This window comes from Callorhinus ursinus, unplaced genomic scaffold (assembly GCF_003265705.2).
Source record: "Callorhinus ursinus isolate GAN/ISIS: 27379988/994484 unplaced genomic scaffold, GSC_fseal_2.0 scaffold77, whole genome shotgun sequence".
In the NCBI taxonomy this organism is placed as follows: Eukaryota; Metazoa; Chordata; class Mammalia; order Carnivora; family Otariidae; genus Callorhinus; species Callorhinus ursinus.
In genome coordinates this window covers 3,903,423-3,917,245 of record NW_027397139.1, presented here as the reverse complement: position 1 = coordinate 3,917,245, position 13,823 = coordinate 3,903,423, and the positions used below count along the sequence as shown (strand labels likewise).

Sequence of the window (13,823 nt, the reverse complement as noted above, 5' to 3'; positions counted from 1 at the left end):
TCCCTCTTTTGCTGTCTCTGTCAAATAAATAAATAAAATCTTTAAAAAGTAAATAAAAAATAAAACCTCAAAAAAAACTAATAACCTAATGTATAAACTTTTTTTAAGATTTCATTTACTTGACAGCACGAGCACACACGCGAGCAGGGGGAGGGGCAGGAGGAGAAGGCAGAGGGAGAGGGAGAAGCAGGCTCCCCGCTGAGCAGGGAGCCCGACGCGGGGCTCGATCCCAGGACCCTGAGATCATGACCTGAGCCGAAGGCAGATGCTGACTGAGCCACCCAGGTGCCCACATACGAACTTTTCAAATCACTAAGTTGTATGCCTGAAGCTAATGTAACATTGTATGTCAACTATATTCAAATAACAGTTTTTTAAAAGTCTTATCAGAGATGATTCTAGAGAGTCCTGAAAGACAACCTGGCTAGATCTCCTGCCCTGCGGTTGGCAGAGTAACAGCCGCGTCTCCCCTGGAACCTCCAGAAGGAGCCAGCCCTGCCCACACCCAGCGTTAGCCCAGGGGGACGTATTCTGGACCTCTGTCCTCCAGAACTGTCAGATGAGGAATCTGTTGTCTTAAGGCACCCAGGCTGTGGTGACACATTACTGTAGCCCCAGGACACTCCTAGCAACACTGCGGAGCAAGAGAGCTCAGGATAAAGAAAATCGCGGCTGGCCACCAGCCTTCAGGAGAGGAGGCTTTGCAGGGCCTGGTGGTTGGGCCTCTGCCTGGGGCCGGAAGGAAGGGATCACTGTAGGCGTGCTGTCTGGCATTTAACCTGGAATTTAGGTTTTGATTGTCTTTAGAAGGAAATGATGCTTCAGACCACCAAGGAGGCTCCAGGACCGTGGGTCAGAACCAGGGAGGCAAAGTCCAACACCCACCACCGCTGAGCTGGGGCCCGGGGGGGGACGGTCAGTTCGTGCCCCCTCGCACAGCTGAAAACTCCCGGATGTGGGGTGGGGAGCCCGGGGGCAGAATGCACACCCATCCCTGGTCAGAGGTGGAGGGCCACCCTCCCCGCCCACCCTGACCCACAACCAGTCCAAAGGCGCCAATGGGAGACCCCCTCTGGCCCAACTCCGCCTGAGTAAACAGAGAGGAGCCAATGCCTCAGAAGTCCTGGCTGCCAGCAGAGAGAGGCCCAGACCGGCCACATGCTGGGGGCGGGGGGGCACTTACCGGGCATGTCCACTGAGGGGCTTGACTGGCGGATCTCAAGGGGACATCCAGCCCAGCCCACCTCATGGGAATACCCCTTCTCCCAGGGGCTGGTTGGGGATGAACAGATGGGGGGGTCTTTCCCTACCCCTCACCAGGGATAAAGGCTACAAACAATATGCACATCTGGGGCACCTGGGTGGCTCAGTCAGTCAAGCGTCTGCCTTCAGCTCAGGTCATGAACCCGGGGTCCCTGGGATCGAGCCCCACGTCGGGCTCCCTGCTCAGCGGGGAGTCTGCTTCTCCCTCTGCCTCTGCCCCTCCCCCCTGCTCATGCTGCTGAGCGCACTCTCTCTCTCTCAAATAAATAAAACAATCTCTCTCTCTCGAATAAATAAATAAATAAAACAATATGCACGTCAGCCAAGAAGGAGCCCCTCAGCCCTGCTTCAAAGTAATGAGGTCAGAGTTTGGACCTCAGGCCACTTCACATTTTGAAAGGGAGGGTTTTCCCCAAAGTCAATCTGTGCTTAGGTGGAGACCCCAAGGGAGGGAGAGAGGAGGGCCTGCAAAGGCCCGAAGGCTGCCTTGTTGACTCGGGGGAAGTGGGGGGATCTGAGGCAGAGGCGCAAAGAGGGAGGTTGTCTTGTTCCCTACCTCGGGGCCTGTGGCGGCATCCTAAGGACACCCCACCTGCTCCACCCCCACTAGCCCCAAGTAGCCTGGCCTCTCAGATGGGAAGGGGTCCTAGCAGCTCAGACTCTGAAGAGGGTGCAGCTCCTGGCTGAGCCCAGTCCGAGCACCCGGCTCCTTGATATGAACATCCCCCGAAGCACTGCCCACGTGGAGCATTTTCAGCCCCAGCTGGAGGCTGCCTCCCCAACCACAAAGCGGAAGAAACTGCCCTCAGTGGGCCTAAGAAGGTCAAGGCCAAGCCGCTGCCCCTCTGGGGCCTCAGGTTCCTCATTGGTCCTATGAGACTTTGTCAGCAGCCTGAGGGGCTCCACACAGGTCTAGAAGCTTCCAGCACAGCTGCCAGGAGCTCTGTTACAACCGTGTGGCTTCAAAGTGAGCACACGGGGCCCAGAGTTTGGTCCCTGCAGACAGAGACCCGCTGAGCCCCAGCCAAGGTTACCTGAGGCTTCTGGGAGGGGGGACCTTCCTGGCACCTAGCCCCTGCCCTACCCTGCTTTGGAGGGCCAGGACCTCAGTGGGCCTATCGGAACTGAGAAGCTCCCCAAGAAAATGTTTTACAAGCTGCAGGGTGCCCCAGGGACGCTGCGCACTGACCCGTGGGAGCACATCAGAAGGCTCTGGGTAGGTGGCACCTAGAGAGGTCGGGAAGGACCATGGGGCGCCCTGGAAGGCACCTTCTAATTATCAGGGAATTCATTTGGATGGAAGCCAAGGGGCGGTTCCCTCAGGGGTTTGCACCTGGTAAGCAGGCATCCGGTAAACAAGATTAATTAGGCTGTTTTTTGGAAAAGGAAAAAGTCACCAAATACCCCTTCCCATACCCACACCCTACCGCCAGCCCACCTAGGCCCAGCCTTCCCCTCGGGCGTTTGAGCCTTGGTTCTGTGCCTGCCAAGGCCGCACACCCACCAGGACCTGCCCTGCTAAAGCAGAGAGCTGCCCTCCCCTGGCTCTGGCGTCATGCCACTCTCTCCAACGGCCCACTTCTGGGACAGGCTTCCAGCGCGGTGAATACCAGGTCTGCTTCCCCGACTCCACAAGGAAAGGCCAAACGCCCACCGTGCAGGGCCGTGGGTCCCTGAGTGCAAAAACCCATCCGGAGCTGGGCAAGGGTCACTGTGGAGACCACAAGGGGCTGAGTGGGCCACAGACAGGGCAGCGCTGCTTCCTGAGTCCTGGGCAGCCGCCTCTGATCCTTCCCAACCTTCCCTCTGCCAGGAAACACCCTATCCTGGGCCCCATCTGTGCCTCTGTGCCCCTGCTCCCCCCGTACCCCGGCTCCAGAAAACGCCACGCACCCTCCCACAAAGGCACGTGGAATTAACAAGACAGCCAAGCACGGAGGCCCCACTGGGGGAGGTCCTCCAGCCCCACTGTGAACCCCAGGAGGCACGGAGGCCTTCTCTCACAATCATCCTGCCCCGAGTCTGCCCATTTCACAGATAAGGAGGCCGAGCCTTGGCTGGCCAGGCCGCTCGACCGCAGAGCCTGGGTCCCTCCCCGACCCGGAGAGGAGTCCTGGCGCCGCTGACCGACCTTCTCTGCCTTCCAAAGGGCTGGCTGTCGCCCCAGCCCTCCCCCTGCGCTGCCCAAGGTCCGAAGACGGTAAGCACAGCTGCGCAGTGGTCCCACCCTGGCTCCGTGCTCTGATAACACCTCAGCAGAAGTCTCCTCCAACCCCATGGGCAGCCAGGGCCTGCTGACCCTGCGTGGGGGCGGCGGGACACAGGGAGGAGACAGCCCTACAGCACTCAAGATAAGCAGGACACCAGGGCTAGTCAGCGGAGAGAGCAAGTCCACCAGGGCTCCAGGAGCTGCGTCTGAGGCAGAGGCCCTGCAAGGAGAAGGGGAGGATGCCCCCATGTAAGACCACGGTGGTAGAAAGCACACCAGCTACCCGCCAGCCCTGGCTTGGCTGGAATGCAGGGCAGCGCCAATTGGGGCTCAGAAGATCTGAGCACCCACCCCTCCCTTTGGGCTTTTCTGGCCACCCAACAGGGGGCAGAACAGCACCCCAGGTCCTCAGAAGGGCTGGCCATCACTACTCCCCTGCAGGCCCAGAGTCTCTATTCCTGAGGGCCTTCCTACCCACCCCCAGGGTAGGATGCCATTATGCCCCACTCAGGGACATCCAAATGCCCACTGGACAGGGCAGGAGCCTGAAGCCCAGGGTGAAAGTACCTGGCCATTCACTTGTTCTGGAGCAGAGGGGAGAGTCCTGGGGCTGCCCGGGGCACCCCAGACACCTAGGAAGAGCAACAGCCGACAGGAGCAGGTGCTCAAGAGTGCATGTGGGGGTGGGGGGGACACCTGCTATGTGCCTGATGAGCAGGCTGGGCTGTGCCGGGGGGAGCAGGGCCCGGGGGTCCAGGTCCACCTCCACCTCCAGGGCAGCCCGATGATGCTGGACAGCTCCACACACTGGCTCAAAGCTCGAAGCCCTGGACAGCCCCTCGCTGCCCTCTCCCCTCAGCTCTAAAGCCTCCACCCCAGAAGCAAGTGCAAGGGCTCCAGGGGAGAGGAAAGAAAGAGGGCCCTGGCCAGCCCTGACACCACCACCTAACTGGGCTCTCTCTGGGCATCACTGGCCACACTGCTCCTGAGCTGCCCCACCCCTGAGGCCCGGTCCCAGGAGGACCGGGAGAGAGTCAGCCCAACGCCCTCGTAACCATGAGGGGAGCTCAGCTATGCTGCAAAACTACTTCCTGGAGGGAAGCCTCTAAGACAGGGAAAAAACACAAAGAGCACTCAGAAATACAGAGAAGAGCGGCGGAGGGGTGAGGCCGGGGCCAGGCTGCAGCGGGCCTCCCCTGGGGCGGCTGGGGAGGGGCCTGCTTTCTGCTGCCCTCATCACCAGCCCGTCAGGGGCACCACATCGCTTTCATAGTCCCAATTCAAGAGCTCTCTCACTCTGGCCCTGGTACCCTTCCAACTCCCCAAACACGGTGGCCAGTGGGTACCCTGGGGGTCACCTTCCTCCACAACGGAGGCTCCTGGGAGGTCCTCTGGGCAGCCGGAGGCCTAGGAACACCGAAGCATCCGCAGGGTAAAGCGGGGGGTGGGGAGAAGGAAAGCCACACCTCTCACGGCCATGCCTGGACCGTGGAGCCAAGATGGGGGAGCCAGCTGTGTCCCCCAAGAAAGAGCCCACATACCAAGGTCACACGTGAGCATCAGTGGCTTTTATTACTTGACCCCAAAGGTAGAGGCTAGGGAGGAGTGACGAGGGCAGGCTTTCCAGGTGGGCCAAGCCCCCACCCCTCCTTCATACTTGGGACCAGCTTCCTGCCCAGAGCCTGATGGCCTCCGTCTCAGCGACTCCTCCAGGCAGCCCTCCAAGATCCTCCCTGCAGAACCGGTTGCACTGAGCTGCTTGGACAGGCCAGTTCTCTTCCCTAGATACCCAGCACAATGCTCGAGCACCGGTGCATGGGGAGGGGGGCCCCAGGGCTTTCAGGTCTGTCTCCTGGAATAGTACCCACATTCCTGCCCTTTGAGGGCTCTCCAAGCCACTTTGCTGGAGAAAGGGACACAGATCTCTCAGGACAAACAACTGTGATGTGTGCCCATCAACTGGGAGGGGACGGATCTGGCCTCCAGACACACACACGGACAGGCATGACCAGGTTGCGCCTGGAGTGCATGCGGTCCCAGTACCACTTGGACGAGCCCTCCCTGCCACCCCCTGGGCCTCGCCCCCTCCTGCCTCCTGCTGTCCAGCAGCCCAACATGCTGACCGCCCGGCTCCCCTCTACACCCCAGCCACAAGTGAGCTGGCCGGCACAAATGTCTGCAACGGTTTGTGGGGCAGGTGAGGGAATGAAAGAAATACCGACCGAGGGCCACGGGCCCCCTGTGCCTCGAGTGCACCCACGCCCCCAGACACAGACAGCCCCCAGCAGCCACACAGGAAAGCCAACCGGCTCCGAGCACAGCCCTCCATCGCCGCCTCTGGGGTGGACTGGCCAGACTGAGCAGCCGCCAGAAGGACCATCAAGAGTCAGCGTGACAACAGAGACCCCTGCTGGATCCGCTGGGGGTGGCAGCGAAGCTGGGGAGCAGCCTCCCTTCCCCCCTACCCCCAGTCCCTCCAAACCACACAAGAGAACATTCCAGGCCTTCCACTGCCCTGTCTCCCAGCCCCAATCCCGGATTATCATCCCCCCACCCCTACCCCTGCTTCCAGCCACCAGGCAAACTTCTACTCATCCTTCAAAGCCCAGCTCAGGAACCACCTGCTTGGGGACACTTGCCTGATGTCTCTGCAACCCCAGGGCCAACTGCTCCCTCTCCTGGACCCCACCCCATATCTGTGCTTGGGGACACCCATCCTCACCTTCCAAAGTGCCTCCCCCACCCTGCGCCAGCCCACAGGTACATACTGAACTCAGACACACCCGGAAGACACTGAGGCCCAGGTGTAAACACGGGTCCAGGCCAAGACCACGGCTTGTGAAACCGCCAAGCCCCATCCTCAGAGCACCCAAGTGCTGGGCCCCCACGCAGCCTGCCGTGGCCAGGCCCTCCGCATGGCCATTTCCAGAAAACCTCCGTACTTAGGGGAAGCCGACAGACCAAAGGCCCTCAAATGACAAGCAAGCATGCCTGCTTCCTCAAAAGGCACTAGCCAACCATGGCACAAACCCTGGAAGATGCAGCTCATCATGGAGGAGAAGAGCGGGCAGCCAGGAGACCCTTCCACAACCTGCAATCCGCCCGATAGTTCCCAGCTCCAGTGACCCGAGCGCCTCCTCCGGCTCTCTGTTTCCTTCTTAGCATCCAGTTCTTGGTTGTGAATCAGATCACACCAACCGGCCTCCCCACTGCACAGGCACGCAGAGAGCTACAAGAATCCTGCACGCCCACCTCGGTGGCACCAAGCATGGCTCTGTAAAGGGGACCCTGAGTGCAGAGGGAGCGGGAGGGGACAATGAAGCAGGAAAGAACGTTCCCACGACACCGTCCATTGAGGGCCCAAGTCATTACCCGTTTCACAGAAGGGCTAACTGAGGCACAGGCGGTAATGCTGACCAGGTGGAGGCCAGGCCACCCCCCAGGATAGGCTCTTTGCACAACAGAAAGCGAAGCCAGAATGCCTTTATTTGGGGCTGCACTCCCCCAGCGAGGGCTGAAAGCCAGCCATGACGCTTGCACCTCTCCTCTGGAGCCCCTGGAGAACTCGGGGTGGGGGTGTGCTCAAGCACCCCGCACAGGTCCCCTGAGCTCCCCTCAGCTGGCTTGGCTGTCCCCACCAACCCTGCCCAGGGGCTGTGTGCCGATCAGGTTCCCCAATCTCACTTGGCACCATGGATGTTCGGGGCTGGATAAATCTGCCTATGTAGGGGAAGGGGCGCTCTGGGTACTGTGGGGGGCTGAACAGCATCCCTGGCCCCCACCCACTCGGCACCAGGAGTTGCCAGGAGCACCTGAATTGACAACCACAAGCTTCCCCAGACACTGCTCTGCGTCCCCTGGGGGCAGGATCTCAGGGAGAGACCCATTGCTCTCCTAATGCGGAACAAAAACACTTTAAGATACCCAACGCAGCTATTCGTGTGTGGCTCAACCCTAGATCAGGGCAAGGCGGCAGGATTTTTTAAGGGTCTCAGGTCATCCGGAGGGGCTGCCAGGTACAGGAAGCCGGGGGCACAGTCCCAGGATGGCCTCTCGCCTCAGAAAACAGAGTCCGACTTAATCAGTGCAGCAGGATCTTGACGACGTACAAAAGCCACAAAGCCTCTTCTGTGGGAGGCCGGGAGGGAGCCTAGCATGCAGGCAAATGCAGGACTTGGGGCAACTTCCAAAACACATTTCCTCTGACTTTTCAGTATTGTCCAATGTTTTTAAAATGAATGTTACTCTGAGTCGCGAAGAAAAGTGCTTTGAACAGAGGCAACATGTGGGCTTCACCAGCTGGGACTCTGCCCAAAACCACAATGGTGACGCAGCCTGGTGTAAGTGGTGAATTCGGTGCTTTGAAAACCCCAGCACCTCGCCTCTAATCCCATCCTTACAGAAAACCAAGAGCAACAAGACAATAGAACCACCACCAGCGGGGTTGAAGGCGTCGTCTCCACTGGGAGGCCTGCAAGGCTGGATCCCTGGGGGCTGCGGCATCTGGGGAGGGGCAGGGGGGACGCTTAAAAAGAAAGTGGCCTCCGCAAGAAACAGCCTGTGACCAAGAGACACCAGGCGATGTCTAGGGACACATCTGTTGTTACAACCAGGGTAGGAGGTGTCACGACTAGGGGTGCTCCTGGCACGGAGCAGGTGGATGCGCTCAGAGCCTTACAGCGCCCAGGATGCTCCCCACCCAGGGCATGACTGGCCCCAACGGGCCCCAATGTCCAGTTTTTTTACCATCCCTCCAACCAGCTTCAGAGCTGCTCCCCTGCCCCGCGCTGCCCAGACTAAGCAGGAGGCCCCAGCGGGCCAGACTCCAGGCCCCACTACCCCCCAGCTAGCAAAGGTACTCCAGGCTCCTTGCATACCCTGGTCAGGCCTCCAGACACGAAAGGCAATGCTGCTGTCTGCTGACCTTTTCTCAGAATCCGTTCTTTCTCAGTATCAGGGGAGAGAAATCTCCCCAGCATTCACTTGTAATGAGAAAGTGCTGGATGCAGGAGAGCACACTTCCATTCCATCTCGGAAGATACCATCACGGGATGGTGGGAAGTCTCCCCCAAATGAAACCCGATGGCACCCTGCCCAAAGAGGGAGCAGCTAAGGGGCAGCATGGCCAGGGGGCCTGCTCGGTACAGTCATCCCCCGGGGGCTGCCTGTTCCTGCGGCTGTGGCCCCCCAGCTCCAAGTCGGCTCACAGGGGAAATAAATCGCACCGTCCGCAGGGAAGTGCTTTTTATCTCTGCCTCCATTCCCCGAGAAGCAGGGCTTGCTCTCCAGACCATAAAGGGCCCTCAAGGGCCTCATGTGAGGCCCAGGGGAGGGCTGCCCCCACCACACAGCCATGAATGACCACTCCTGCCTTCCAGCCTGTCCTCAGGTCTCAGCGCTCAAGTCCTGCAATTCTGTCCTTCCCAGGTCTCGCTGTTCCCGGCCAGCCCCAAGGCACAGCGCTGAGGCCTGACACACAATGGGTGCCCTGGTGTGTGGGGGGACACACAGGTGCTGGGCAGTGGGCACTGGAGGAAGGTGGGGAGTGCGGCAAGGGCCTGACTGCCCAGACTCAATCCCATCCCCCACTTACCGGCTGTGCGCACACAGGAGAGTGGCTCCCCATCTCTGGGCCTCAGTTTGCTCATCTGTAAAATGGGGACAATCATCCCTACCATTGAGAGTCCTAGAGAGCCTGCCCGAGCGTGTGCTGCCACAACTGGGCAATACCACACCCGGGTCTGGAAGTGGGAGTCCTAAAGCCCACAGGCGGTGGGCTGGGGGTGGGGCTGGATCTGCAGGGCTGGAAGCAACAGGATCCCCGGCCCAGCCTCCTCACGGGCCTCAGACTCTGCTGAAAGGCTCAGGTGCCCATTAGCCCAAGACCAGAGGTGCTGGGCCTCACAGGAACCCCACAGCCCACCTGCAGGCGGCTCCCACCCAGCACCTTAGCAACTCTTGTTGCTTAAAAATGAGTCCAAACAAACCTGGCCCAGCCCACCCTCGCCAGAGCACCTCTGCTTGGGCCATGCACATCTGGACTGCTGCAGCCTCTTCCAGCCGAAAGGAAACAGGGCTTGTCAAAATCTGGAGCAGGGGAAGCTGAAAGGGAGGGAAAGGACAGGCACACACTCTCCCCTGGCCTCCTCAGAGGGCAGCAACCCCATAAGCATGCCACAGAAAAGGAAACAGAGGGTCAGAGAGGCTCCACAGCAAGAAAGAGACTGAGCTGGGACTTGACCCTGCGCCTCTGCAGAGGAAGCAGTGTTCTACCCCAAAGCAGGCCTCCCCCCTTCCTGTCCTTTCCTGCAAAAGGAAAATGCACACCTACTGGGGAAAGGGGTAGGCAGTTGCATTTTTTCCACGGCAAGCAGGGCAGACAGAACTACGTCACCAAATAGGTTCCCAAAAATGATCCTTTAGGAAACTAACTGGCCATCTGCGAGGCAGAAAGAAACGTAAAAAGTGACTTACCGTGGGAAGAACACATGAGGCGAGAAATCAACACCCCAGAGCTCAGAAGGCTGCAAGGCAACATGTGGACTTGGGGCCAAGTCACAACGGCAGTGGCATAAGGGTGTGGTGCTGCCCTCCCTGTACTAACCATGAGGAACCCAGAAACCGGGGCTCCCTGCAAAGCACCACGCACAATACCAAGAGGCAAATAAACGGAGTCAAGACGCCGTGCGCTTCAACAGGGGAGTTGGGCGCCAGCTCCCATGTGCCCCCCCACCTCCCGGCCCCCACTGGAGCTGGGAGGAGCATGACCTGATGCTAAGGTACCCGTGGGCACACGAGTGTGTTCTCCTCCACAGCAGGTTCCTGGCGGCCACACCCGAAGCTCACGCAGCTCTGAACGCCCCGTGCCCAGCACAGGTGTGGAACCAGACAGTGAATGCTTGCATCTGGCTGGCTGTAGACAGCTGCGGGTGCCAGAGAGCTAAGCAAATTTACGTGAGAAATGAGAAAATCCTATTTTCTTTTCCGACAAAATGGAAAAACAGGCCTATTATTTAACTCTAGCCAGCGCACTCCTCTTTCGAAGAAGGTTCTGAGACGACCACTTTTTATGGGGAAAGACACAAAGGAAATCTGACACTGGGACCACATGAGGAAGTCTGGGTCTGATGGAAAGGGGGAGCCAGTCCTGAAGGACACAGGTCACCAGTGGGAGCCTGAGCTGCCCTCCGAAGGAGTGACACCACTTAATCCTCCCTCCAAGCCTTTCGCTGCGACGCCCTTCTTTCCCCCGTTCTTAAAATCTCAGCTCAAATCCCACACCTCCTACAAGAAGCCTTCCTGACTCCTCCCAGCTTTCACCAAACTCCGCCACAACAAGGACAACCACCACGATGCTACAACGTGCGGTCCACCAACATTCTCTGCGCAGCTGAAAGCAGGTAATTCCCTGGAGGCCTCCTCCCCCTCCCGGCCCAGTCCCTTGGGTGTGACGGGCTGCCTGTGTCCAGTCGCGTCTGACACACAGTAGGTGCTCCCAAGACCCTCCTCGCTGCACCACTGGAGACAGCAGGGGCCGCCGCCGGGGACGCGGAGGGGAAAGGAGCGCGGCCACAAACCGGCCCCGCCACAAGCACCTGCGGTTGGGGGAGCGGCGGGAACGGTTCCGCGCACCGGGCAGCTCGGGCGCGAGTAAAGGCAGAGGGGCCCGGGGCCTGCCGAGCGCTGTCAGCCGCGCTCAGCGTCCGGCCTGCGTTGGCTCGCTCCACGCTCGCGACAGCTCTGGGAGGGCATGCCCCTCGCGGTTTACGTCGGGGGCTCCCGGAAACGGAGGCTCGCCGGGCATCCCGGGCGCCGGGCGCCGGGCCCGGGGGTGGGGGTGGGGGGTCCCGGGCCGGGCCCGCGACGCCCACCAGTGGGTGGAGAGGGCACTGGGCCGAGGCCCGGGCGCCGGGAAGGCCCCAGTGGTGGCGTCTGCGCCCGGGCCGGGGAGCCGAGCCCTGCTCGGGCATTACCTGCTACGGGGGGCGCCGCTCCGCCGCCGCCAAGAGCGCCGGGGCCCCGGGCCCCGCGGTGCCGGAAGTGGCAGTAGGGCCGCCGGCAGGGCCCCCCGGGCGCCCCAGCCCAGTAGGGGCAGTCGATGGCCCGGAAGAAGCCGGTGGAGCGTAGCATGGTCCGTCCCGCGGGGGGACCCCGGCCCGGAGCCGCCCGGGCCCCCGGGCCGCTCACTGGCGCCGCGGTCGCCGCCGCCCGCGCCTCACGGACCCCGCCGCCGCCATCTTGCTCCGAGGCCCCCGCAGGCCCCCGGGACGCCGCCGCAAGGGACCTCGGGAGCGGCTGGCCGCGGCTCGCCTGACCAGAAACGCCGGCCCTCGAGGGACCGAGGGCCGCCGCGGACGCAAGGGCCGGGCCGGGCGGCCGCGGGAGGAGGGATGGAGGACGCGGGCGGCCCGGCCTGGAGCCTCCGGGAGCTTCGCCGGCGCCGCCGCCCTGCCCTCGGAAGCGGCAGCGGAACCATCTTGAGCCCGAGGCCCCGACGGCGCCTGGGCTGTCCACCGCGCGCCTGATCGGGGAAAAAAAAAAAAAAATCCCTCAGGACCCGGCGGTCATTCACCTGCTTTGAGTTGGCGTTTTATTAGCATGTTGCCCTGAAGTGCCCCCTGCTGGACGAGGCGAGTCTTGCGGGCGCGTCTTCCCGGTGCCTCGCCTCTGCCCCGGGGTGCCCTCGGCTGTCAGTGCGTGCCTGCGGGCAGCGTGAGGCCCACACCCGCGGGAGTCCTCATTCGCTCGAGTGTGCCCACGAGGCCGCGCGCCTGCTGTCTGCCAGGACCTGCCCGGGGCGGACCCCCGGACAAATGAGGGACGGTGGGGGGGGGGGGGAGGGGAGGCTCAGCAGCCCGGGCGGGGGGCGCGGGAGGCCAACATCTTAATGGAAAATTCGGAGAATGGGGCGTCTGGCTGGCTCAGCCGTAGAACCTGCGACTCTTGATCCCGGGGTCGTGAGTTCGAGCTTTGGGCATAGAGTTTACTTAAAAAAAAAAAAAAATGTAAGACTGACCCATTGCATGTTGGTGGGATTACAAAATGGTGCAGCCACTCTGGAAAAGTGTATGGCGGTTCCTCAAAAAGTTCAAAGTACACCTACCATATGACCCGGCAGCCCCACTTCTGGGTGTGTATCCAAAAGAACGGGAAGCAGGGTCCTGAAGAGATGTTTGCACACCCCTGTTCGCAGCAGCAGGATTCACAGTAGCCAAGAGGTGGGAACAGCCCATACCTAGCAACGGACGAGCAGATACACGTGGTATATCCATGTAACCCAACGTCATTATTCAGCCTGAAGAAGAAAGGAAGGGACCCCGACACCTGCCACGACGCGGAGGGACCCCGACGACACCGGGCTCAGTGAGAGGAGCCGGACCCAGAAGGACACATCCCGCAGGAGGACCCCACTCCCAGGAGGTCCCCAGAGGAGTCCCGTCCACACAGACAGAGAGGAGAGGGTGGGAGCCGGGGCTGGGGCAGGGGGTGGGGAGTCCGTGCTTCGTGGGGACAGAGTCTCCGTGGGGGGAGACGGAACGTTCTGGAGACGGAGGGTGGGGTGGCTGCAGGACCGTGGGAGTGGGCTTCACGCCGCGGAGCTGTGCGCTTAGAAACAGTTAAAAATGGAACATTTTATGTTATGTATTTTCACCACAAGTACAAATTAATGAACTAAGAAGTACAGCAATGGAGGGCAGGTGGGATGGGGAGGGTCAGAGGTGACTCTCCAGAGGACACAATCTCAGCTTTTGTCCAAATTCTGTCTCCTGGCGAGCCAGTGGGTCCTGAGGGCAGAGACCCCTTGCCTCTGTGACCCTGTTGAATGCACTCAGAGTTTGAAACCCTGAGAGTCCCTGGTTTGAAATGCAGTAAGTGTCCACAAGGGTGCACACAATATTGCAGGCGGGTTTCTAGGTGTGGGACTCTTTCTCTCTCTCTCTTTTTTAAGATTTTATTTATTTATTTGAGAGAGGGAGAGCATGAGCTGGGGGAGGGGCAGAGGGGGAGGGAGAAGCAGACCCCCCTCTGAGCAAGGAGCCGGACACAGGGCTCCATCTAAGGACGCTGGGATCACGACCTGAGCCCAAGACAGATGCTTCACCAACTGAGCCACCCAGGCGCCCCTGCACGCGACTCTTGAGCAGGCATCCAGGCAGGACACAGCTGGAGGCTGTGAATGTGTGAGGGTCCTTGTTGTCCAAACCAGGAGGGCGATGGGGAGCCATGGAGGCTTGGAGCACTGAAGGATGCAGGTGGGTTTCTCCGCTTGACAGTCACGTGTCTCCCTGGGGATTTCCCACCATGGCAGCCTCAAAAACCTTCCCATTCTCCCAACAATGTAGGGATTTTA

The 13,823-nt window shown here is 60.5% G+C and overlaps 1 protein-coding gene across 6 annotated transcripts in view; it reads right to left on the bottom strand.

Moving 5' to 3' along the window:
* REXO1 (RNA exonuclease 1 homolog) overlaps positions 1 to 11,737 on the bottom strand; it is a 23,949-nt gene extending 12,212 nt beyond the window's left edge. The window contains exons 1-4 of one of the 6 annotated variants that reach the window (XM_073887312.1): positions 11,446 to 11,578; positions 9,800 to 9,911; positions 9,460 to 9,574; positions 9,066 to 9,120 (exon numbers count right to left, since the gene is read on the bottom strand). In XM_073887312.1, coding sequence (XP_073743413.1) covers positions 9,066 to 9,120 — 55 coding nt within the window. In that variant the 5' untranslated portion in view covers positions 9,460 to 9,574; positions 9,800 to 9,911; positions 11,446 to 11,578. Of the gene's footprint in view, positions 1 to 9,065; positions 9,121 to 9,459; positions 9,575 to 9,799; positions 9,912 to 10,753; positions 10,918 to 11,445 lie in introns of those variants that run through there. The other 5 variants (XM_025861125.2, XM_025861127.2, XM_025861124.2 and 2 more) reach the window with 5 other exon arrangements.
* Between the last annotated feature and the right edge of the window lie 2,086 nt (positions 11,738 to 13,823).